Source organism: Montipora foliosa, chromosome 7 (assembly GCF_036669935.1).
Source record: "Montipora foliosa isolate CH-2021 chromosome 7, ASM3666993v2, whole genome shotgun sequence".
Taxonomy (NCBI): domain Eukaryota; kingdom Metazoa; phylum Cnidaria; class Anthozoa; order Scleractinia; family Acroporidae; genus Montipora; species Montipora foliosa.
In genome coordinates, this window is record NC_090875.1 from 35,986,189 (window position 1) to 36,012,121 (window position 25,933).

At 38.6% G+C, this 25,933-nt stretch overlaps 1 protein-coding gene across 3 annotated transcripts in view; it reads right to left on the minus strand.

Moving 5' to 3' along the window:
- Window positions 1-25,933, minus strand: part of LOC138009444 (regulator of nonsense transcripts 2-like) — a 49,345-nt gene that overhangs the window by 8,522 nt on the left and 14,890 nt on the right. For 2 of the 3 annotated variants that reach the window (XM_068856460.1, XM_068856462.1), the window contains exons 8-30: window positions 25,106-25,234; window positions 22,647-23,042; window positions 21,234-21,326; window positions 20,740-20,779; window positions 20,583-20,647; window positions 19,464-19,550; window positions 18,377-18,464; window positions 17,619-17,693; window positions 17,003-17,112; window positions 15,609-15,694; window positions 15,409-15,517; window positions 13,832-13,889; window positions 13,354-13,409; window positions 12,800-12,916; window positions 10,224-10,325; window positions 7,707-7,790; window positions 7,561-7,602; window positions 5,212-5,313; window positions 5,018-5,077; window positions 4,269-4,407; window positions 2,779-2,915; window positions 1,015-1,198; window positions 221-486 (exon numbers count right to left, since the gene is read on the minus strand). In XM_068856460.1, the coding sequence (XP_068712561.1) occupies window positions 221-486; window positions 1,015-1,198; window positions 2,779-2,915; window positions 4,269-4,407; window positions 5,018-5,077; window positions 5,212-5,313; window positions 7,561-7,602; window positions 7,707-7,790; window positions 10,224-10,325; window positions 12,800-12,916; window positions 13,354-13,409; window positions 13,832-13,889; window positions 15,409-15,517; window positions 15,609-15,694; window positions 17,003-17,112; window positions 17,619-17,693; window positions 18,377-18,464; window positions 19,464-19,550; window positions 20,583-20,647; window positions 20,740-20,779; window positions 21,234-21,326; window positions 22,647-23,042; window positions 25,106-25,234 (2,625 nt within the window). The remainder of the gene's footprint in view (window positions 1-220; window positions 487-1,014; window positions 1,199-2,778; window positions 2,916-4,268; window positions 4,408-5,017; window positions 5,078-5,211; window positions 5,314-7,560; window positions 7,603-7,706; window positions 7,791-10,223; window positions 10,326-12,799; window positions 12,917-13,353; window positions 13,410-13,831; window positions 13,890-15,408; window positions 15,518-15,608; window positions 15,695-17,002; window positions 17,113-17,618; window positions 17,694-18,376; window positions 18,465-19,463; window positions 19,551-20,582; window positions 20,648-20,739; window positions 20,780-21,233; window positions 21,327-22,646; window positions 23,043-25,105; window positions 25,235-25,933) is intronic. The other variant, XM_068856461.1, reaches the window with a different exon arrangement.

A 25,933-nucleotide genomic window follows, 5' to 3' on the forward strand; every position in this document is an offset into this window, starting at 1 on the left:
GAAGACATTACAAAACTTGTTAGTCAGGAAGAACTGAAGGATATAGCGGAAGGCCATCTCCGTCGTACAATAAACTACATTGTAATGATTGAGGCCAAAACTACAGAAAAGGGTAGATAATAAAAAACCTTTTAAAATCTGAGCAATGAATGTAAAATCCCTCAAAAACCAAGATGGCACAAGGTAAGCTTCAGTCTAGCAATACGATTTTTTAAAATACCTTGTTCATATCCATGTCACTCATATCGACTTCAGTAACCTCGGTCTCAGATTCCATGCCATGGGGCCCAGGGCCTTCATCTTCATCTTCCCCTTCACTCTCCCCAGTCTCACTCAGTTCATCTTCCTCATGCAGTATGGGAGACTGAGAAGGAGGGCTACCGAGTGAGGCAGCTGAAGAGTTGGATACAGCGTTGTTGTTAGGCATGTTAGGGATGGGAGATGCCTGTGTGCTCTCTGTGTCCTGATCAAGAGGGGTTGCCTTCTCTGCAGAAAAAGGAAAAATACTATAAGACACATGAAGCTTTATAGCGACTCTAAAAATAATTTTACTCATAATATCCTGCATTAGGAACAACTGTTGAGACAGTGATTGGTGATGGTCTCATCTCTATTATGGTAATCCTTCCTGTTTGCTCGGCCCATTTACCATCAGACCTGGATAGAGAGACCTTGCTGATAAACAAACATGCAAACATGGCTCTTTTGTTTTCAAAACCAACCACAACCATTACCTATAGTGCTGACTAAATCAAAACTGAATTAACTCTAACAAGAACACAGTCTTCAAAATGATGAAACAAAGTGTGTATCTGGCCAGGAAAGACAAGACTGACAAATTTCCAAGGGTATTTTATCCAACCATAGCTTTATAACACGTCTCTTTACAAAGCACTAATCTTGGATTTTCAGTAAACGCTCGGCGGAAAAACATGTGCAAAGCTTCAAACTGTACCAGCAAAGCTGGTACAGGTGAGAAGGAAAATTGATAAATAATTGCAAGCTTTAGCTTACCTATTTGCTCTTGATGCTCTTTGTTTAACTTCTCCAGACTTTGCATAGCGTCTTCTAAGCTTGTGAATATAGTGAGTTTGGGACGAAGTGACTCCAGTGTGTCTGCCACCATGTAATCAACATCACGAGGAAATGGATGCCCCTCGTGCCAAATGGCATCAGCTTTCTTTTTCAGGATGTAACACTAGTAACAACATCACTGTTTATTAGCTGTTGCTCACGTAATTGACACAAAACTTACACGACAATTGTGAAGTTCTTAGTCAATGTAAAAATTAATGTACAGCTTAAGCCTTGTGTTAAGTATTACAAGGCATTTCATCAATGAAAATGGTACTTTTATATCAATTGCGAGATATCTTATCGGATAAAAATACAAAAATAAATCAGCCAATTGTCATTTAATTTATCACTAAGCATTTTGTTTAATGAATACCTTTATTGCATGTACCTACCTTAAATCCTCTTCAAGCCCCCTCTCAAATAGGCCCCCGTTTTCAGAGGAAGACAGTTATTAAGCCCCCCCCCCCCCCCAACCCTTCCCCGTTATTCGTCATAACCAAATTACTGTATTTAATCACGACAGTAACACTTCACGTGGACTGATGCGGTATGGTGCATAAAAATGACAAGTGAATAAAAATAACCCGGGAGGGGGGGGAGGGGGGGCTCCCATATAAAAAGGGGAGAAATGCTTGTTGTCTCGCTTAGGGGTGTCAAATTTCGGATTTTGGTCTCACTTAGGGTGTTCTCGGCAAAATGCAATCATATGTAGCCGTGAAGCTCTCCTTTAGGGTTTCGCGCGAAGAAATATAAAAGTGTATATTTACATTTTCATATTTGTTAACGTAAGTGAAAGTATTAGACGAACGATAATTCCTTTGCCATCATTAAAAGTCATTGTATTTTTTTATTTCTCTGTGATTTCATGTGGTCTCTTTTAGAGGTCAAAAAAAGCCTGGGCCACGCCCAGGTTGGTCTCCTTTTTAATTTAAAATCTCTGACAAGCAGACCCCCCCCTTTTTTATATGGGAGTCCCATTTGTTTCTCAAAATTATAGCAGTATGGCAGGAAAATGTCATATGAACCTAGTTTAATGGTTTGATTCCGACGAGTTTCCCGAACGAGCAATCGGAACGACTCGTAGGTTCGACTCGGATGCAAAGCAACACTTGCCACTCGAACTTTTTCCGAGTATCCCCGGGTCACCATGTATTAAATCAATCTCTTTGTTTCATTCACCGGGGTTTCAGTACAAAAACAGATTTGCTTTTCATTGTCTTTGAGATTCATGCTACTGGATCTCTTAGCCTGCTGCAAGTAAGCCAAATCTGTCAGTTGCTTGTACTCTTTAAGATTTGTAGTGAAAGTCTTACACTTTCTTCCTTGTTGTTGCTGCAGTGTGCCCAGATTAAAGACTCGACAATGAAGCGCCTGAGTCATACAACTCCATTCTCTTCATTTTCAAGTTTCAACCCCCATTAAAGGGCTCCATCCTTAAAATATTTATTTCATTTAAGTTAAACTTTAGGCCCCAGTTGTGCGAAGGGTGGACAGCGCTATCCACTGGATAACTCAATTACTTAATGCTTGCATTTATCCGCTGGATAGTGATTTATCGGGTGGATGGCGTTATCCACATTTTAATCAAACGAGGCAAGCACTATACGACATACATGTATGTAAGATCATGTACACTTCTGTACATGGCATGAGCAGCGATCGAATTCAAGACTTACTAGGTTACCAAATTCTTACCCTCACCTGAAAGTAAACTAAAAAGCAATCCAGTTTCTTCTTGTAATTGCCATGATCAAAGTACTGTCCGCAAGTATCCAGTAAGGTACAAATCAGACGAATACGAAACAAGTGTCCTGGAGGATCCAACAGTGATGGTATCCCTGCAAACAAATGAAACAAACCAATGGCTATGCAAAATTATATGTTTTTTGCTTCCAAAACAATCTTCAACTTTGAGATTAAATTATAAAATCAATTTTGTTAATACAGAAGAAAGGCTAACCAAAAAGGTATATAAATAAATAAATAAATAAATAAATGAACCAGTATCAAAAATAGATTTGTGATGGGTGCAAGATCGTAATTTTGTTCACTTCTCTGACTTTCATGAAAAAACGCAATTGATTTCCTGATCTCCTCCAGGTGATCTGGTGACCTAATTTGGAGGACTGGGAAGAAAGATTTTAACGCCGTATCCCACAACCGCGCGTTTTGTTTCCAAATTTTCTGCAGTTTTTCCATCGTCAAAACTCAACAGATCATTCCGTGTCTCCCACATTTCTTGTTACTGAATGAACTTTCAAATGGAAACCACCGAGATCTAACCTCGCCTCTGCCATGTTGAATTCGGAAATAACATTCAAGGCCGCGCGCGGTTGTGGGATACGGCGTAGAATTTTTCTCCCCAGTCCTACAAACTAGGTCACCAGATCACCTGGCTATTGGTAAATTATAATTTAAGGGAAAATGTTTTCCAGACATATAGTCACGAAATGCCGTAATTTGACTATCTGTGAGTGCCATTGAAACCCGTAGGAATTTCTGCTTCTTGTTTTCACATAACAAAGGTAGAGAGCTGTACAAGCAATATATTCTAGCAATTTGGTCTCTTGAAGGGGAAATTAAACCAAACGAAAAAAAGGTATATGTAATGGGACAGATCTCATAGAGCTAAATTTGAAAATTTGGACCCGTTGAAAGATCAGTCAAGGTCGAGGTGGGACATCTATCAATGCGGGTACACCTCAACAGGTGTACTGTATTCTATAATGTACAAATTCAGCTGTCGAACTTTAGTGCAGAAACAAACACCAGAAAAGCCTGTTAAGTCTTCAACCAGAAATATTTAAATCACCACGACAGCAACACGTAAATTGCAGAATCATGTTTTTCAAACCTTCTCGTCATTGTTCCAGTTTGAAAAAGTAACTGAACCATCGAGGAAATAAATTTCAAGGCACAGTGTTGAAACTATGAATATGAAAATTAAAATGATCTGTGTTGCGCTCCCATCTTCCATGCAATGCAAGATTTGCTCATTCCATGGCACAGATTTCCAAAGAGTGCAAAAGAAAGGTGCAAGAGTTAAAAAGACATGTAGCGATCCACGGTTTTGCTCATTAAATGCTACTGCTACTGTTTTAGTAGCATGTCCCTTGACATCCACATAAGAGATCTTATGGTCACTGATATCAACAACAACAACAACAACAACAACAACAACAACAACAAACCTTCTTGGTTGTTCCCAAAGGTAATGAAGGAATACAAGGTGGTGAAAATAACGCGAGACTCTACTTGTCTGTAGTTATACAGCTCCCCTAAGAACTTCACACAACTCACACGTCGCTGGTTCATCTTCTGTAGGTTTGTCTACCGACAGGAGTACAAGAAATCAATGAGAACTCTCGCCCTTACTATTTGAAATAACCTGCAATCAGGAGTTTTTTTCTTTGAGAGAAGTGTATTTTTTGAGCACTCTCTAGAGAAAACAACGTCTGATCGCAGGTTAAATTTGAAACCATTGTAGGTTTATGAGTTCCTGTAATAATAATTACTGCAATGTTTGCAATCATTACCCTTTTGCCTGAGCTTCTTATTACTTGTGAAAAACTGTGGCTAATCTATTAGGAAAGCGAGTTTCAGGCTGCAAAACTGGGTTGACCTAATGTTGCAGACCAACAAGCAGAGTTCACTTACATAGAGTGAAATTTCGTACTCTCTAATAATTATCAAGGTTGTAGGAAGAGACCTCAACTATACTGGAGAGAACATTAGATTCAGTTTGGATGCAAAAATCGAGTTAAATCTTCAATTGAAAAAAATAGCCCAGTTTTGCTAAGGCTAAGCTGAGTCTAAGAATGTAGGCCATTTTAAAGATGACTTCAAGGCTTTGAATTCACCACCTAGCAAGAAATGTGCTCCTAAAAAACAAGGCACCATACATTGCCATGACCGACTGTGTCCAAGTAATCATATATACCTCCATCCCAAGGCGGATCTCTTCCAGGACACCATCAACAACATACAGACCAACTTCTTCCTGCAAAGGAAAGCAAAGTGTTCACACAATGAGATTTTATCATTATAATACGATATTTTTCAACAGTACTATACATAAAAACATTAGTTGCAAACCAGATAGGAAGATTGTAAAGAATGACAATTAAGACTCACATGATATAGCACCAGCCCTGCTAGTAGGTTTGCAGCACAGTGAATACTGTTGTACTTGACGTTCCACACACGAATAAGACACTTGATCACATACAGTACAATCTGAAAGCATTGCATAAAAAATAACACAACTGTTACCATGTCACAACAACGGACTCTAAGACGTCTTGTACAACAACAACAGTACAAAGAGCTTTGGAGATCCAAGAATCTGGAATGATATAATCTATGAATAAGAATTTCTCACTAATTCCTTGCCGAAATTTAAAAGGGACTTGAAGACTTAACAATTATTTAAAGTTACTTTCAACGATCAGAGATCTGAGATTTCACGATAAATCCGTGAGCTCCAAAACTACAATTCTCAGCGTCATGCAGGATTTTAGTCATATCCTGCATGTACTGTTGTGTAGTACGCTGTTCACACCCTTGCTGGAACGTGATTTGTACTTTGTAAATAAGGTATAAAATAAGTTCCTTTTAACCATCTTGTTCAAACACCCTGATGAAGTCTGCGTAATCAGCAAGTTGACAAGATCTGTTGCTGTGTACTGCTCACTAGTATTTATTTTAAAAATATATATTATAACTTGCTTAGTCTTGTAAAGTGCCATGGAAAAATAGTCGATTTAGCATTATAGAAAATTGTTGATTACTATTATCATTATTATTGCGAGCGAGTACAACTGTAACCCCCCTTGATCAGACCAGAAAGGCTATTTATTGAAAGTTTCATCAAATATATATTGTCAAAATCTCTTTGGTTGCTTTTTCATTTCTCACAGTATTTTTCGTTATACTCGAAGGAAGAGGGCGAACACCATGCACAGTTTGACAATTTTCCCAAGACACTAGAATTAAGGTGATTCCTCAGTATTGCACTGCGCATCCTGTTCTGCGCATATGGTGTGTTGATATTAATAAATTGATCAAATTTGCAACATTGTAAATATGTCGTAAGTCGATCACACACGCTGAAACAGTTCTCAAAACACGTGAGAGAAGTTGTAAATGGCCCCTAACTCTTTGCGAGAACATCGCGAATTTTGTTGTTGTTTTGATTTACGATAATCGAGATAGACAGGTGCGATGGTGTTAAACTCTTAAACGAGCACGATGACCTATATTTTTTATTGCACAATTTTGGTGTACAAATTATCCCCTTTAAATTAAAAAAGTTTTAAAAAAACTTATCGGAAGGAAAAAAAGATATAGCTAAAAGCGTACACAAATTATAAATTATGGTCTTGAAACAACGACTTGAGAAACGTTTTGAGTCGACGTCGTTTTAAGTTGAGTGATTTTTCCATGAACTATATAAGACAGTGTTCCATATTCTCTAGACTTTCTACCTATCAGGTGTTTTCTCAAGTGTTACTTTAAAAATCCTCTCGTTTAGCTACCGCAAAATGTTCCCTGAGCCGATGAAATAATGCGCGTGATTAGTATCAGTAGAGGCATCAATGGGGTAAGATTGGCCCATGTATATCTCTTAAGCAAGCTGGGGACTTATCTTTTTTATTGTAGTTCTCGAAACAGGGATTAGTAGGAAACATTCAGGGAAAGTTTCCAGAAAATCGTTCGACGACTTTTTTTCTGGGGAATCACCTTAAGCTATTCAAGCGGACAGACTTCAAGAATAACTGTACAACGCATTGAATGCTTTGTAGTCGTCCTCCAGCTCAGTTGTGATGATTTATACTTTAATACTCACAGTAAAATTCAACTTTCACAACTTGAAAGTTGTCCTTTAATTACTGCAAAATGGTGTTAGGTAAAAGTTTTGGTTTCATCAAGTTTAGTAGAACACAGAGATTATTATTTTGATGATAATTATATATATGTGCAGCTGTTTTCCTTTTGGTAGTACTGGAAAAAAATGATGTTGCATCGCAAGTTACGAGTGACGCCCACGCATTTGCCACTGTAAGAGATGTTGGGTTCCTTCTTACTGAATTTTGAACTTTTTTTTTTATTGAGATGACCAGTCTGCTACTGCTGAGGCACTACTTCGAGACAATGTGCATTGAAAACGAAAATCGAATGTTGGCTTTTTGACGAGAGGGGAATAACCAGAATAAAACCTCTCGAAGCAGAGTTCACAGTCAACAAATTCAATCCATGTACGATGCAGAGACTGAAAACTGAACCGGGGACAAATTAATGCATCATCTCTGCTTACAAGGTTATGTCTAACAAGGCATTTTAAGAAAGCGTCAAACATTTACTAATGGACTACTAATGCCTGACTAACGGTGATTAAAGCTTACAGCTTTTTAACAGATACATCTCTGTAAGCATTAGCGTAAGTTTTTCCGAGTGTGGTAACATATGGATCTTGCCACATACCTGAGGATCATCCCAGGGAAGCTTTCTGATCTGCCGTAACACCTGAAGTGAAAGATGAAAATGCACAAAATGACAATGATTACTTCTCATTTTACATGTCATTTTACAGTGAACTGTCGAAATTGTGTCATTAAATGCCCACTAACCTTTTCAGTTGTGGTTTTTGACAAGTCCTTGTACAGTAGTTTGCGGATGTATTCATGCATTGGGGGGCGTTCTATTTGATTAACCTGTGGATATAATGATACATTGCGTTACTGGTTCAAGTGCTTGCCTCCTGGAAGGGCCACTTAAAGATCTTACTATATCAAATGCCAGATGATTTAGTCAATGGAGAACCCTTTACAAGGTAAAAGGGGGTAGTTTCTAAAGAAACTGTGGTGTTGCGTCGGTGGGGAAGTAGTACACAAAAATTTGGTTTTATTATTACATTATCAACTCCTTTGAAAAAACCAAATTTTTCCTTTACAAGGTAGCTCATTATAATAATCACGTTTTCTTGATTAGTATATATATCACACAAGTGAATAGTGCTTTTCATGCATTCTGATTGGCTAGCTCGGAGGTGAAGAGCAAGTACTATTCACCTCTGAGAAAACAGAGAAAAACAAATGGCTTCCTATTTCCGTTGGTTACTGGGAGAAGCAAATTTTATGGATAAATGAAGCGGATTATTCAACTTGTGTGGTATAATTAACACCTATTCACGGAAGTGGAGGTGGCTAGATAACAATTAGACCCGTAACCCTTGGACGCTACGGGTTAATAGCCCATGAGGCAATTTTACTACTCTGACTAATGCCAGATGTTCTTACTTGTCTATGGAGAGAAGGATTCAGGGTTGATTTGAAGTTGTAACTAGTTGATAATGTTGCCTCCTGAAGCGCAAACTTACGAGAATACGATTAATACCGTGCGGAAAACCTCTCAAGGGGTGGGGCTCGGCCACTCGACGGCTGGGGTCAGTAGCGACTACGCCAGGTGGAACTGACATGGTTAGTATTAATATGCGCATGCAGGACCAACGCAATGAAGTGGCCAACTCTCCTCCCTCTATGAACGCCTGCACAACGAAAAAGTTGCTAGAAGTCAAACAACATCACACCTGTGCTGCTGATGGTGACCACGGTCAACCGGCTCCGTGCAGTGTATGAGGCCAATCAACCACCCACCCAATACGGATTTAGATCCAAAGTGGGAACCGTGACAGGATCTACATGGCACGCCACCTGATCGAGACCACCGATGGTCTCTGGATGGCATGTTTCATTGACCCATGAGCAGCGTTTGACAAGATATGCAGGACGATGCTTTACACTGCGACATCATCCGCATCACCACCGGCACGTACAAGATCGTCAACATGATCGAGAAGATCTAAGTCGGTACGACTGGTTTCATTGCAGGCTCGGACCCTGAGAAGGACAGCTTCAACAACATGAGACAAGGCGCACAGGAATCACCTCTACTACTAAACTGCCTGCTGTCATTCCTCGTCAAGATTGTGATGTGGGAAGCCCAAGATCTAGACACTGGCATCGAGGTGGAGTACAGGATCAACAGTGAATCCATCGATCATGAACAGTGCACAAACGTGCCACTGTCCGGATTCACCCGTGAGCACGTCATTGTGTACGCAGACAAAGCGTGTTCGACAGCGTGTTTACACCCTACAGAATGACAATCACAGAGGACAAAATGGAGATGATGGTATTCAATGACACGGACACCCATGACAGCGTCATCAAACTCCAGGATTACCAAGTCAAGAATGTAGTGAAATTCAGTTATCTTCTATACACCTTGCACTTAAAAGTGCGAATCGGATCGATGAGCAAATAGTGTGCGTATGGGAGAAATGGGCTAAAATGAAGCATACCTTCTGCGACCAGAAGATCCCGCTGTGAGTATGCACGAAAATGCCAGAGATCACTGTTAGAGTGAGATTGACTTATGCAATCCAGACGAACTGAATCCAACCAGCTAGACAACTTCGCCGAGAAGCTACACCTGAAGTTCATTGCGCACTGGACGCGGCGCGAAAATGACGAACTACAAAAGATGTGTTTTGCCACTCCCTGCCTTGGCCACAGCAGTCACTGGCTAAGACTAGCAAAAGCAGCCAGGCTAGAGCAAATGTAGCCCTGAGAGACTATGTACAACAAGATTGACTTCAATATAACTGGATTTGAGACAGGTATGACCACGCTTCTCAAGCCAACCAACTTCTAGGCATACAAGGAAACTGCAAAGATGATGATGAATGTGTACCTTGGCAAGGTACACTAGAAATCAAATGTACAAAGCTTGATGAGCTATTGTCCGCAGCTGTTGTTCTGCAACAGAACATTTGTCAAATTTCCGAAGCCTGAGGTGTACATGACTCAGCTAAAACAACCCGTCTTCTGCAACTTTTGACCTGTAATTTAGCTCACATGACGGCTGCATGTATCCTGTAACAACTGACTCTACATGCCTTGATGGCCCAGAAAGTAGTGGCCGATAAAATTAATGCAATTTTCCATGCACAAGGTTCATGTAAGATATAGGATGTTTGGATTGTTCAGGCCAAGTTATCTGGGAGAATTCCACACATTAACATTCACATGTGATATGGGGATTTGATATGACTTCTGGGTTCAACCATTATTTTGCTAGTATACCTTCTGTTTTTCCGGTGGATTGCAATAAAAGAATGCATTTTCAATCAAAGTCAACTGACGGGTGTCCAAGGTCTGTACAGCTTTCTTTCTCATCATCAGCTCCTGTTATAAGGAAACAAAAGGTTTATTAATATCTTGCACTCCGTATTCCACAGCAAAAGCTTAAAAAAAAAGATTCCTTAAAAGGCAATCAGCATGTGATGCAATTTATGATGGTATATGCCTAAATCAAATAGTAATATTTTAAATGAGGAAAAATTAGATAGATAGAATGCTCTCCTCTTGAAGAAAAGACCTTCAAGGGCTACAAAATTCCTTTTAAGTGTAAACGCAGTTTTGCAATTATCTGCGACAAACAAATTGAGAGACTAATCTTAAGCTGGTGGGTAACGTCTTTGCATTTTACCACATCCTTCTCAAATCAAAGTCAATTGCCTCACTCAATGTTCAAAGTTGTTGAACAAGGACATTTATAAAAACAACTGTTGAAGGAGAAGTATATGCAAAGGGAGGTATAGGAGCCAGAGTGAGTAGATTATGGGCAAGAATGTCGAGTTCGTCAACACTCTTTGTAGCAGATTGTAACAAGATACATTACTAGAAAAAGTCACAAATAATTTATTATAATGATGAAGAAGATCCCCATTCACTGTCCACCAGACACCACCAAGTGTGACGATGCTAAGGGGCGACACTGTGGTAGTGGCCTTGATATAACGGTCAGGGCCGTGGCCAGTATGAGCACTTGCCTAGGTCATTTTTTTTGTGATCTTTTAAAATAAAGCGTGATTCCAGCGTTGTCTTAAAAATGTACTCATCATAAACACCTGACATACCTACGAAGAGAATTTAACCTTGGACATTGCCTCAGTCTTAAAAAATTGGTTAGTTATCAATGGAGTTGATAATGTAAATTGACCACCGTACAGGGATTCTAAAAGCTGACGTTTCGAGCTTCGGGCAATTTCGTGAAAACTTTGAAAATATGCCTGAAATTAATCCTTAATTACCCTCGGGCCCATGCGATTACACACACTAAACATTAACCAAAATGACATGTCTGTTGACAAAGGAGGCAGTGCAGCCCAGTGGTTAGGGAGCTTGCCTTGAGATCCGGAGACCCCGGGTTTCTAACCACTCATTGAATTTGTTCCAGGTTGTCCCTGGTTCAATTTCCTGGCTGCCTTTGTAAATAACCAAACTGGTTTGCCTCCAGCCAGTTGGGATTCTTAAAAAATTGTCGTTATGTTCAATGCTCAGGGATATTAGCTACTATAGCTACTCCAAAAATCGAGGGGTAAATATCGATACTTATTAGGGCCGATTTACACGGTGCGATTTTTGTCGCATGCAACAAGCTCGCGACAGGCCTAAGACATGACTTGCGATTGTCGTAGCGTTGTAAAACATGTTTTAAAATGCTACGACATATTTTTTGACATACACAACAATCGTAAATCATGTCGTGGGGCTGTTGTAAGCCATAGTCGCATACGACAAAAATCGTACCGTGTAAATCGGCCCTTATATAAACACCAATTAACGCCCACGTCGCCAGTGGAGGGTAGGTGCCCAGGAAGCCTGGGGGCTGCAACCGCAGTCACATCCCCAAGGCGCTAGAACACCCGACTGGCCTGCCCAACCCGCAACCAAGCCACGAGCCCCCCGCGCCAGGCCCCCCTAAGGCACCCGTCACACTTGAGCCAGATAGCTCAGTGGAATAATAATAATAATAATAATAATAATAATAATAATAATAATAATAATAATAATAATAATAATAACACACAAAAAAAAGAAAGGGGGGGAGAGGGAGGGAACGCCGAGAACCACTAAACTCCTAAACCGACTCACAACGCCACGCCAACAGAGCAACAAACACGCTGCAAGCACATTGGACAACGCATGCACTACGCAGGAATACCGCTGAACCATGTCAGCCCCAGGGCTCCCCCAACCTAAAGAGTGCTGCAAACGCTACAAAAACGCATAACAACGCTAACAAACGCCTGCAAAACGCTACTGACCGGACTAGCTCCCGGTCGTGAACCATGTAACTATAACAAACGCTACAGAACGCACCAAAACGCTGAACAACGCTACCAGACGGCCAAGACACTAACAACCGCCTGCAAAACACTACTGACCAGACTAGCTCCTAGTCGTTAACTATGTTAAATTTTATTTAACTATATTGAAATACGAAGTGAACTTTCGCGCGAAAACATGGTATTTTCACACGTGAAAAGATCACTGTTGCTATGGTTACATTTGAAAATCGCTACTTTCGTGAATGATTTAGTGTTTCATTGGTGTTCATATAATACATGTAAATAGAATATTACATGGCCGCTTGGAGATACGAAATTTCTCTTCGAGTTTTGAAAAATGTTTCATGAATGAGCGCAGCGAACGAGTGAAATATATTTTTCAACACTCGAAGAGAAATTTCGTATCTCCAAGCGGCAATGTAATATCCTCTATTTACTTACTGACTTACTTACTGACTTACTTACTTACTTACTTATGTAAACTGTTTACAATATCATGACACCAAGTAGAAATCAATGACCTACCAAGAAGTTCTTTGTTCTGATGTGTGATTCTGGTGAGCGGTAAAGAAATCTACCACATACTTCCAGTAAACTACAAGCCATGTCAATGTTGTGGTGCGTGAAGTCTTCAAGTAGCATCTACAGATAAACATGCAGTAGTGAAACGGGGCTTCCTGTACAACTTTCGCTAATTAGCTGATAACATTTTGTCACTTTAGCAGCGACCAGAAACTTTCAGACTTTGGAAAATACTAACTTAAGTTGTCCACTCAAGATTTCATTCATTTTTTCGAGAGAGTCTTTAACCAAAACAATAAAGCTACATGTAATTAAGTATTCTGACAAGGTTTTTGTTTGCTGTTTATCTTCTCTAGCTTGGTAAACAAAGACAATTTTTTCTACGAAAATTATAAGATTTCACGACTGTCCCTTCATAGGCAAAATAGTGTGACATACAAAAATTAACACACTGGTGTTATGGTCTCCAAACTGAATGGACATGCAATCACTGAGAAGTTAGAAACTCTTCACTATTTTTTGGTCCCCGCATCAGGTAACCACCATAATTTACTTACTTTCAAGCAGTGTAACGTTTCCCCCTTTGGAAACATATGGAACTTTGTCAGTTCACCTGGTAACATAATAGCAGAAAAATTATAGACAAAAAAGGTTAAATTATCACAAAGTAGGATGAAGAGCCGTTGACTGGTTGGCTTAGTTGGTTGAGCATTGGACTATAGCGCGGGATCAAAACTTAAGCTGGACCAACACTCAGGGTAATTAAATAACTGAGGAAAAAGAGCTGCTAAACTGATGAAGGAACATAGTGGACTAAGGGAGGGTGTCATCACTGATGATAAATTGAAAAAAACAAATGCAGAACTTGAGAATAATGACAAAAACAACAACAAGTATCTGACACACAATTCAAGGCCACATTTATAGGCTTGTTGTTCATCAAATTCATAAGGGACAAAACGAGTGCAATCCAGGATTTAAAACTAAACTTCAGAATGTCTTTTGCCTTTAAGACTGAGAGTAGAAGATGCTCACCTATGAATCTAACCACTTTGATCTTTGATTCAACATTTATCTGATCCTTCTTACGCACCTGGAAGTAAAGGGCAAGCATTTAATATCGCTAACATTAATTAATATACTTCAAAAACTCATTAATAATTCTTGCACATGCACCCTGTGTTGAGATGTAATTGCATGGCATTGGAGCTTGAGTATGGTTTTTTTGTAGAAGTTTGGGTTAAAGTTTTCTCATTTTCAAAATGGAGTCTTCGATCTCTATCGCCAGCTACAATACATGTACATGTGAATTTTCCTATCTGAAATGTTTTTTGTAAAAGCCACAGATATTCATTCAAAACAAAAATGCTCAGCTGCATGCAGCAAATTAATTATTGTTACATTTGAAGCTTCACACTACTATCAGATATTGACAACAGAAAACTGTCGAGTGTATCAGGTGCTGCTTTATTTAAATTGTAATACATTTTCTATTTTTGGCTGGGTTGTCCGTTACCTTTTCTTTGGGCAACCAATCTTTTAATTTTAACAAAAACTAGTCGCGCGGTAAACTTTCTGGTTATCTGCGACAACCGGACGAACGCTCATTTCGAGCACTGTGTGCATATTTAGACAACTTCTCTTTATGGCCCCTAAACTTGCAAATGGAGGTGTCCAACTTTGAAGCCAACATAACATATTGCATCGCACACATCACATTTAAAGAGAAAAACAACATGCTACAAATTAACAATCTTAGTCTTTGTCTCTTGTAGTTTGAGATCTTGATCCAATTTTTGCCTAACAAAAACAGGCTGCATCATCATTCTGTTGACCTTAGTTAACATAGGAGTCAGGAATGACCTTGAAATATTGCTTTTTTTAGCATTTGTTCATGTTTCTGCGCAATACATGTAAATCATCATTATCAAGATTATCTTTCATCTCAGCATAATATGATTTATGAAGGCAGGCAGAGTACCAAGAAGAAAACCTTCAGGAGCCATGGCATGACCTTTGAACCTGAAGCCTCTTGTTAACACGCAAGAATTATTATGACTTACAATAATATTGTATGAATGCCATTTAATTAGCATGTGTACTTACCGCTTCATTAGTTTTATACGAGCATTTCCTGTACTTTATTGCTTTCTTTCACGTTTTTTCAGGTTTTTTTAAGTGCTGTCTTTGTGTTATAGTCTTGCAATTACCGGTAGTAAGCCTTATTGTAGTGTAACACTTATAAATATTATTTTACCTCAAGAGTTTCCCTAGTTTTCTTTAAATTGTACTGTTTTAGCTGTACATACATTGTGGGGAGGGTTTTTTTTGGGTGTGTTGCAGAGAGATCTAGAGCTTTGACGTGCATTTTTATTCCCCAAGAAACGGTCTAGAACCAGGTTATTTTCAATACTGTAAACAGTTCATCGTGTATACAACATTCGTAAAGTTTGTTTGTCAGCGCATGAAGTTCTTGTAATGTAAGCCGCAGAGTGTTTCTTATTGATGGCTTAATTAGTGAAATGACAAGACCAGGTCTATGTACACACTTGTGTTCTGACATTTACGTTTTCTATAGCTATAGCATGTGGTAATACAAAAATCGTTCTTACCCTAAACCTGAATTCCGATTTAAGTTGCTGCATCAATTCTGGAGCGACGTCAGGAGCACAAGGGTCCAGGGTAGCCACAAGTCGAGAGTACATTGGCAACAAGTCCAACCTACGTGTAAATAAAACAACAAACAAATTTTGTTAAGTTAAAAAGGGTCCTTTTTTTAACTATTTTCATTTACCCAAAAACAAATATTTACCTTGTCCTTGGGACACCAATAAGGGCTCTGCATAATTTCTTTCTGTTTCCTTTGGTGTTACAAGTCTGCATAAATTCCGTTGCCACCTACAAGTGAAAGGTATTTGGTAAATTACATGTACATGTACTGTACTGTATAATCTGACTACAGCAGCTTTCCCTCCAATGCCCATGCACTTATAAATCCTGCCAGGAGAGTGGAGCAAGAGAAAAGGCATGCATGCAAAAGCTTTCTTAGTCTAGCACATAGAATTGCTCTCAGAATTGAACTGACAGAGGTCAAATGCATTTCTTGACTTGCAGAGCATTGCTTCAGTTTTGTTCACAGTATTAAGGTTGCTGTCACATTTGAGTTTCTCAAAGCATTGCATTCTTTAACCCATTGATCTCTGAGAGTGACACTTTATAGATTTTACTCTGTCTAACGCCAGACGATTTTACTCGTCAATGGTGGGCATCCTAGGGTGTTTGAGGTGTGATTGGGTTAAAAATCCAAACATTGATTGAATAAAATCCTCAAATCAAGGTTCACTTTGCAACCAGGTTAACAATTAGACCATTCATTTTTGATCTCTGGTTTGTAGATTTGGAGAAATTAATTTTGAATATCTAGCTTAAGAATTGAAAATTCAATGACCTTTTTAGCTACATTCACATTTCTTGGAACCACACTCGCATCAAACGGTAGGTACTTGGAGTATTTTGTCATTTAGTGGTTATCTATTGCACAAAATTATCTACATGTAAACATGGTAAAACCTTCAGGGTTAGGATTAGGGTTAGTGTTAGGGTTAGCGTTAGGGTTAGGTTAGGATAATTGTATAATTACTGAGACACCAAGTACCTACCCATCAAACTATGTTTGAATTTGAAAGTCATTCTCAAGCTGGTTAATTTACCTTTACAAACTTCGACCAAATTTTCATGTTTCACTTCTCAACAATGTAGCACCACAGTTTCTTTAGAGTCTAACCACTTCATTTGTTTAGAAAAGGCAATTGGCCTTGATTACCTGTATTCAATAGCCAAATTTTGAGTTGTTGCATGCCTCAGTTTCAAAGTGAGTCCTGGTGCGAAACAGCAGACAAATAGAGACAAACAGCAACTCTGAAATCGCCCCATTATTGATAGTGTTTTATCAATTGGATGGTACTACTGTATAATCCAATGTGTAGACAAGTAAGGCCAGGTGGCCAAACACGTTTGTTGTTTAAAGTGTAGGTAGGCAGCTGCCAACTTGAAGGGAACACCCCCCTCCAAAACAAAAATTTGTTGTTCCATGTCATTATTCACTTACACTGTTCCTTAAAAGATGCTGCATTTCCTTCGGCAAATACCATGCATTAAAAAAAAAAACCAACCACTCTAAAACTGTCTGGCAACGTCGTGACTGACCTCATCAATGAAATCCTTGTTAACACAAGTCGGCAATCTCTGCAAAATGGCTTCCAGGGCTGCTCCAGTGTGGATGCTTAAGGGTTCACCTGATGTGTCACCTTCTTCTTCTTGAAATGCAAAGGAAAAATGAACAACAATAATAATAATTATTATTACAGCACAGCTTTGTGACGCCCATACATCTGGTGCTCCAGTCCCCATTCCAACACACAGTGGGAGATTGTGATATCATTGTGATATCTCAGAAATCAGATGTCAGCGACCATCCTAACATGGACACCAATAGACCAAATTGGCTAACTCAATATTGTAACCAATTCAAATCTCGCGGATTCTCTTTGTATTGTATTTGCATTATAATGTAATATTAACATTTAAATGATATCAAGGAAATACCTGGAAATAAGAGTTTTATTCCCAAAGGGTTTGAAATGGGTACAGTGCTGAGTTAGTCGATTTGGTCCATCAACTGAATTGGGGGTTATAAAGTGCTGTAGAAATAACCAAGAGTTATTGTTTGCCTCTTGATGTTGTCACTTGAGATGGTGGTCGCAATATCTTGACTGCATACTGCTCATTTCCATCAGCTCACAGGAGTAAAATAGGATTTTACCTTCTTCAATTTCTTTCCCATTACATTCCTCTTCACTGAAGTAATCATCCATATCTTCATACTCCTCTTCTGTCACTAAGAAAAGAAAATTCAATGCTAGGGCAAACACAAGAATTACATGTATAAAAAGAATTATTGATTTTGGATGAACATGAAACAAGGATGTAATTACATGTATTTGTCCAAAACAGTTACCATCAAAATTAATGTGAGAAGATACATGTAAACTATATGAGGCTGCTTGGCCAAAATAAAATGGAAATTGCATAAATTGTTATAACACATTTTTATTTATCATACACTTAACAAAATTACAACATCACTATGTTTCTACAGCAATTACTCTATAACATATTTAATATGTATTCATGAGTGACCAATCAGAAAGCGATATCGTGTTGAGTATAATCTTCATTATTTTCACGGTCTTCGATTTCACGCTGTGAACTTTTTCACTCAGCATAGTGAAAAGAACTGGAGCAATAGTGAATATACCGTGGAATTTCAATTTCACAGAGTGAAATAGTAAATTCACGAGCTGTGACTGTGAAATTTATTTCACTGTTCACCATGAAATCCATAAGCCCCCTTTTCGCATGAAAGGTCACATATAATAAAAAATGATATAACAATTCGCAATGCTCAGTTTAATGTGCAAACCCCCTCAAACAAAATTTTGATGTGTGTTACCGTACATGTTAATGTACAAAGGATGGAGGGTTTTTAGTCCAGTACATAAACAAAGGTACAAAAAATACCTTCCAAGTCCTTGATGGCTGGCTTCTCATCCTTAACAGTTTCACCATCAGTTTCTGTATCTGCTTTTCCCTCATCTTTGTACAAAATCTAACCAAACAAAATTATTTCAAGATTATAGTTCCATTAACGCACACTGTGCAATAAATTATCACCACCATGGACCAGCTGTTCTTACCAGCTGCTCTGATTGGTTGGAAGGGTTACCCGAGCGTGATAATTTCGACTGAACCAATCAGAGTAGCTGAAGAAATTCAAGCGTTGGCCGTGAAGCACTATATTTCAACAGACCTAACTGATTAGAGTGTAATGTGAAGTGCTTATTTTCTACCCCATGTGAGCGTTACATGTGAGCGTTAGCCCTACTAATGGAAATGGGCCCACACAAGGACAGAGAAAAACGGCCTGCTCCCCTCTGACCTTGTAGCTCAGTCGGTAAAGCAGCGGTCATCTGACCCAAAGGTCGGTCGGTCAATTCCCACCCTGGTCAGAGTTTTTCTCTGTCCTTGGTGGGCCCATTTGCTTTAGTAGGGCTAATGCTCACATGGTTCATATGGGGTAGAAAACAAGCACTTCACATTACACTCTAATCAGTTCGGTCTGAAAAAATTCAAGATTTGGCTCGCGTAATGCCTCAGTAGGCGCACACCCTCATTCACGGATAAAAAGATTGCAAAACAGCTGAAGGTTTCTCAGATTTTCTTGTTCTCCACAACTCTGACGAGCGCTAAATAATATATATGTAGAGTGAATATCATTGGGCTATATGGAAATGGAAATTTTATTGGGATTGACTTTTGCTTGTAAAGGAAGATCAAATTGTGGAGTGATTTTTGGCTCTGGAGGTGATGAGTGTGCAGCCTTCGCTTAACTTAAGAGGGTAAAAACGAGTACTGATCTCTCGATAATGGCTTATGAATCGACACAAAACAAAAGTGTACAACATTTTTGTGATAGGGAAAGTTTATTGCAAGAAAAAAACATTCAGTTTTTCAACTGAACTTAATTTTTAACCCTCTTATCACAATCGCGTTGTGAGCTTTTGGGTGACTGTAAGCAATGTAGAAAACATTTTATTTTAATTCTTACCCCTGGAAGGAATGCTTTCAGATCTTTTAGACTTTCATAAAACACCCGTGTTTCCTCATCTTCCCACAAACCAGAACTGCCATCAAGCTGTGGAAGTTTAAATGCAAACCAAAAACAAATTTAAAACTGCACATTTACTGTTTTGATGGAGAGACTAATACATGTATATTATTAAGAACATCATACAATGAAAGTGAAGCTATGAAACAAAATTCCCTTAGGGTGAGATCGGACATCAGCTTGTAATGGCACCTCTGGTAGCCGCTGTCAGTCCATAATTGATCTCACCCATCCACCCAACCCCCGCATGTATGTGAAAGGAGGACAGACCACAACACGGGGGGTCTTGCACCCACTGTTCATGAACAGTGGGTGGGTTCTTTAACATCCCACAATGTTGATTAACAGGAAATGTTGTGAGACGAGGTCTACAGTCTATAGTCCTTATCTGAGAAGTCTTAAAAGTCTAATCATTTGTGGGTGTAATTTATAACACAAAGGCAGCAATTTCTCCTCAGTTGTGTAAAGACCCTGAGTGTTGGTGAAGTTGATGAAGGCAAATTAACCACGTTAACAAAGGTGTTTTTCTTGCCGGCCGAGATTTTAAAATTGGCAAGAAATTAAGTTCTCCCACACTGAATGGAGGGCCTGGCACAATGCAAGGAATCAGTTTTAAAGTTCAGAACATGATTCATTTGCCTACCTCCCACCCCTCAGCCAGTCCAAAATAGTTTCTTTCTTTTGTTTGACAGTATTGTAGCAAATGAAGCTAAATTTTCTTTGTTTTCTCTATGAGCTGGCCTTTTTTCCTTCCCATTCCATTTCTGTCAATTTTGTTGATACAGTAGTTCGTGGTCCTGTCAAAGTGCTGTTGCATTGTTGTGTGCCAGACAAATGGCATTCAATGTGTGAGAAATGTGAGCTGCTGTTTTGAGTGTTACGGGGCCCAGAGTGAATAAGAATAAGAAACCAGTGGTTGCTGAAGGTACTCCAGCTTCTTGTGTGCTCTCCCAAGATAGCATAAACTCAAAGGTTGATTTGCACTTGCCACTAACATGCACACGAAAGATGATGATGTACATTTGCCCATGATGGATTTGGTTGCATGGAATTTCTTACCTCAGTGTTCTTCAAAGGGTTAAAAACATCAACTGAGAGTCCACAAACTTCTTGTTGCGCAAGTTCTGAAAAGAGGCAATGACCGAAAAGATATCTTAACGTGTCAGCCATGTTATTCACTAAGATGATATGAAATGAAACAAAAATATGACAGTACCATACTGTGGTAAATCAGGCATGTCAACATCAAGTATATCCTACAAAGAAGAGAAAAAGTTTTTTGAGAGACAGTCAAACTGGGAAACAGAAGAATCTTGGATTTCCAACAGTCTGCTCTACAACAAAGACAGGGCATATTTAACATTATTATTCAACACATTGTGTCCAAATGTGGTCATAGCATGCTCAATATTCGTTGTGCATACTCAACAGATCTCCTGCGATATACGTAATTTTGAGTGTCGCGGAGAAAAATGTTAGTTTTTCCACCTTTTTTTTCCAATAAACATAGAAAATTGTGCTTTGTCATCAATGTGTTGAATAATAATTAAAAACAATAATTATTATTCCACTCAATCTTGTGGAATATTGCCTGATTTTAGCCAACTTGGCCTATGGCCTCATCGGCTAAGTATCAGGCGATATTCTGCCCGATTTCGCAGGATAAGGGTTAATTATAAAATGTCCTGGGTTCACTTTTATCATACTCACTGCCAAAGATGATGTATTGGCCAAAAGCTTCTCATAAGCCTTGTGCGCTTTCTCAAATGCCTCCTTTCTCTCTGGGTGCAATTCACCTTTTGTCTTCATCCAAATAATAGAAAAAATATACATGTACAGTAGTTTTAAAGGGTTTAGTACACACACATACATGTACTAGTTGTGACTGATCATTTCATATCATGAAACTGTTGTAGAATAAAATTAGTGAACTCCAAACATGACTTTTAAAGGAAACTAAAAGAAATGTGTTTGTGCCTTAATGTGTTTTGTAAGAGCCCTGTATGTACCTAACATACTTTGCACTTAAGTGCCACACATGAAGAACAGGACATTACTAGTCTACAATGTGCCCTGCTCCTGGGTTCCGTTCTAGGGCTCAATGACATGTGGGTTAAGTATGTTGGCTGTATAGCCTGTACTTCAAGAAATTTATCTCTGAATATTCCACTTTTCTTCTCTCATACAAAAAATGAACATGACATATTAATTTTGATACGATTTATTGGTGGCTGCATGCAGGGGTGGTTCCTGCTCAAAGGGTTGCCATTGATACTGTAACTCCATGCTGGGCCTGAAGTGCACAGGCTCCCTGCCAACCTTTAAGGCACCAGTTCCCAAGCTCATACATTGGCGATGAGTTTAATTAAAACTGATTTCATTAGTTGCCTTTCCAATTAGGGGAGCAGTTTTTGCTTGACTATGTAATGGTTAAACGGTTATGGAATAGAGTCCTTAAGTGTGACATCATAAAAAATTAAATTTGTGAAATTACGGGATGTTTGGGGTATTATGAAAGAACAACATCCAAAAGGCCTACTCGCCAAAATATAAGCATTTCAGGAAAAAAAGCCTTTGAGAGATCAAACTGTAGCCTAGTTATGCTCTGACGACTCCATACAAATCCTTGTAAACTAGACTCAGTTCATAACATTATGAAGGAAGTCAAATTTAGAAGGATTTGTATGGGGTCATCAGAGCAAAACCAGATTAGTCTCTCCAAGACAATTTGCCCCACAATGCTAGTTCTTGGCAAATAGGCCTTTCAGATGTTGTTCTTTCAAAATATCCCAACAAATCCTGCAATTTTAAAAAAATTAATTTTTTTGACATCATCACTTTAGAACTCTATTAAAGGTATAACAGATCCTAAAATTACCATTGTCATAATTAACAATTAGATTATGAGCTCGAGATTTCTATGACGTGATAGTTGATTTGGCCTTTGACCTGATCAACTCATAGAAATCTCAAGCTCATAGAAATCTTGAGCTCATAATATTATGCTCACATATTATTAAACTTTGTGCCTGAAAAAGTTTTGGCCATGGCTGTTGCCATCACTATCACTATTATTTCCATTACCACTATCATTACATTTTTTTCAAAAGGTAAATCCTGTACCATAAGTGTCTGCCTGTTCTGTTTCTCTCTGTTTTGAACATCCTTGTGTGCTCTCATTAAATGTCCAGCCAATGACTTGTAGTAACTCTGTAACAGTTGATTAATAGTCACTTGATCTTCAGCTGATACTACATGACACTTTGGAAAGACCACCTTGTGTTTCTCAGCCAAAAGCCGTTGCTTTCGTGATGTGATACCAGCAAAATCCTCTCCACAGTGACGAGCAAAGCTGATGATAACTGGGACATATACATGGCTTTCCTTGTCAGAGTTGAGTATGTTACTCAAGATTGTCTGAAGCATTTTAATACCCTCAGGAAGTTTTGGAAAAACTCCAGAAATGATGAGCTCTCCCAGAAGTCTCAGAGTGACACGATACTTGCTTACATTTGCTTGCTGTGGAGAGAGGTTTTGAAATATTAGCAAAAGTATTTTTTAACCAACAATGACGGGGACTTTAAAATTATTAGTTCCATAAAAGATGTTTTTTTTGTTATCATAACCAGCATCATAATAACCATTAAAATGTTCTAGGTGGTTTCCTTATTTCTGAGCAGTGCTGCACCATGCCAAGTGCAAGTATAGCCAGAAACACATTGCCAGTGGTCATCTAATAACCAAAACTGTACAACACCAGTGGCAATAATCCAACTCAACCAACACAACAACCGCAATACCAATTCCAGTAACAAACTCAATCCTCACCCCAATTCCAATCAATTCTACTCTCAAAAATAATTACATGTAACAACTATTCACCAAAGAGGAGGTGGATAGTGGTGGATATTTACTGAGCTGTGATGTTTTAGTACATACTAGAACAGTGAGATAATATAGCCCAAAGAGATGATTTTCAATGACTTATTTCTGCAATGATTACAACATTTAATTCAGGCATAAATCCCGAGCTAGTTGCTCAAAAGAGAGTAGCAAAGAATATTCGAAGTTTGAACCCTAACCTTAATTTCAGGTTTCACTGGCAAATGCCAAGTCAGACATGCAGACTGGGCTCTTCTGTTACAATGTCAAATATAAATATATTTTCACGCAAAAAAAGCCAAACGCAAAGGTGGACTTTAAAATATAATGGCGTTTTGATTTCTTTTCATTTGCAGCATGCGTTTCATGTCTACATCAATGTCAACATGCTAATCCCACCAATGTTCATACAGACATTTTGCTTCACTTATAGAACGTTGTGATAATAATGAAAACAGCTCCAAGCTCTTGCTCTACTGAAAATTTAATGAATTTTATAGCACTGGGTTAAACTCGAATCGGACAGTGCCCTGAGGAAAATCTCAAACAAAGTGCAATGGATGAAATTGAAACGCGAGTCTATGATATCGTGGCCTGTTAGATCAATTAAAAAGGATACAAAAGTCATTGAAAACGCAGAATTGTTGGAGAAGGATGTGTTTGGTCAAATACTCATTACTGGGTTGCCAGTATGGCACACCAGTTGGAAAATGGATGTCATTTCTCCCTTTTTTTCCCCGTGTCAGGAAAATGGAAACCTGTGACTTCCCTACTAAGTATTGATTTGTGCCTAGAGTATCATGCACATATCTTTGGTAAGTTTCAGGGGGTAGTGGAAATTCATAGATTTTATCAGGTGGACACAGTACAAACAAAGGCGATGAAGCCGACATAGCGCGAATGGTGTTTTATAATCTTTTGGAGCTCAATAATGGATGTCAATTCAATAAACAACACAAACTGTGAAAATAAAAATCTTAAAAGTGATGAATAATGGGCTTCAACAACAATATTATTGCATTTTTCGCCGTCGGATGTCAATATTTTGCAAATGTAGTGTTATGCACAACACTGAAACCAAATGGCAAATTCTCTCCTAACTTTTTCTACTCTGGCTGGATATTGGTTTAAAAAACTCAGAGAAAGAATCGAACACCTTGAATGCATCTGTGTTTACTGCTGTCTGGCCATTTATATTTACATTGCGCTCAGTTCAATACCACCCAACTCAGTGGTATTGTGTGGTATTGTGTAACACGTACCACAGGCAACCCAGTGTACGCTCATGGAGCGTCTAGTTCTAGATGATAATTATAATTCTGGCAGAGGAAAATCCATGATAAAATAAAATAAAAAAGATTACATTGGTCTGAGGACACTTCCAAAATAAGTTTAGTACACTGAAACAAATTATTCCTTCTTCTCTTTTTTGTCCGACCCTTGATGGCCTGACATATGACAGGTTTAAAAAAATTATTTGCAGGCTAATGAAACAATAAAAATGGTTGGACCACCATACAGCTGTGGTACTTCAACAATGAAAGCTTGAAGGTTTTGGAGCCCTTATTTGCCATTAGAATCCATAAGCAACTACTGTACACTGTGTTTTGCAACCTGTATGCCAATTTTCAAAGTGGACCATTTTTTTTTACCCTCTGAAAAGTCTTTTGAGAATTAGCCAATGTAAGTATTTGACCGACCTTCTCCTCTTCTTTTCCACCATAGTTGTCAAACATCTTCATAAGTCCTTTCTTTAATGGTTCACAGAAGTCACAATACTCTTGGTGAATCAAGCCACACATATGAGATACACATCTCACATCTGCAAGCTTTAAAACAAAGAAAGTGATAATTAAATTAGGGTACTGCATACAAAAATTAATTATTGTACTGATGTAGAACATTGCAGTTATAAAATAATGTTATTTGAGCAGTACCAAAAGCAAAGTGTGTTTTCATGCCAATTTTCGTTATTATAATGTATTTTTCATTGTAAAGAAGCCCCTCCCTGGGTGATTAAGATTTTTTTGAGGGGTGCAAGTTTGTGGAAAGTTGAATCAGAAAATTCCCTTCTAGATTTTACTTTGCTTTCTGGTTACCCATGATGATTCGCCAGTGATGCTATCATTGTTGTCTCACGGTCAAGCTGTATTGTGGGGAGCCATTAACCCACTGACTCCTGGGAGTGAGGCTTGACAGATTTTACTTCGTCTAACACCAGATGATTTTACTTGTCAACTGGGGGTGTCCTAGAGTACCTAGGAAGTGGCTGTGTTCTTCCTGCATTTGCCATGTTGTGGATGGCAGAGTGAATTACATCACAAGGCGTAATGAGAGGACATTAAAAGGTAACATTGAGTAACAAAAGGAAAGCCTGAAAATTTTGTGCCTGTAGATCTTAACTTGATTCTCTCCACAGTTCAATTATATGACTTTCATTTTTAGATTAACTTTTGTCCTACAATATCATTTTGGTCTTTACACTATTAAATTTTTCACCTCTTACCCCACAAAAGTAGAGATGCATC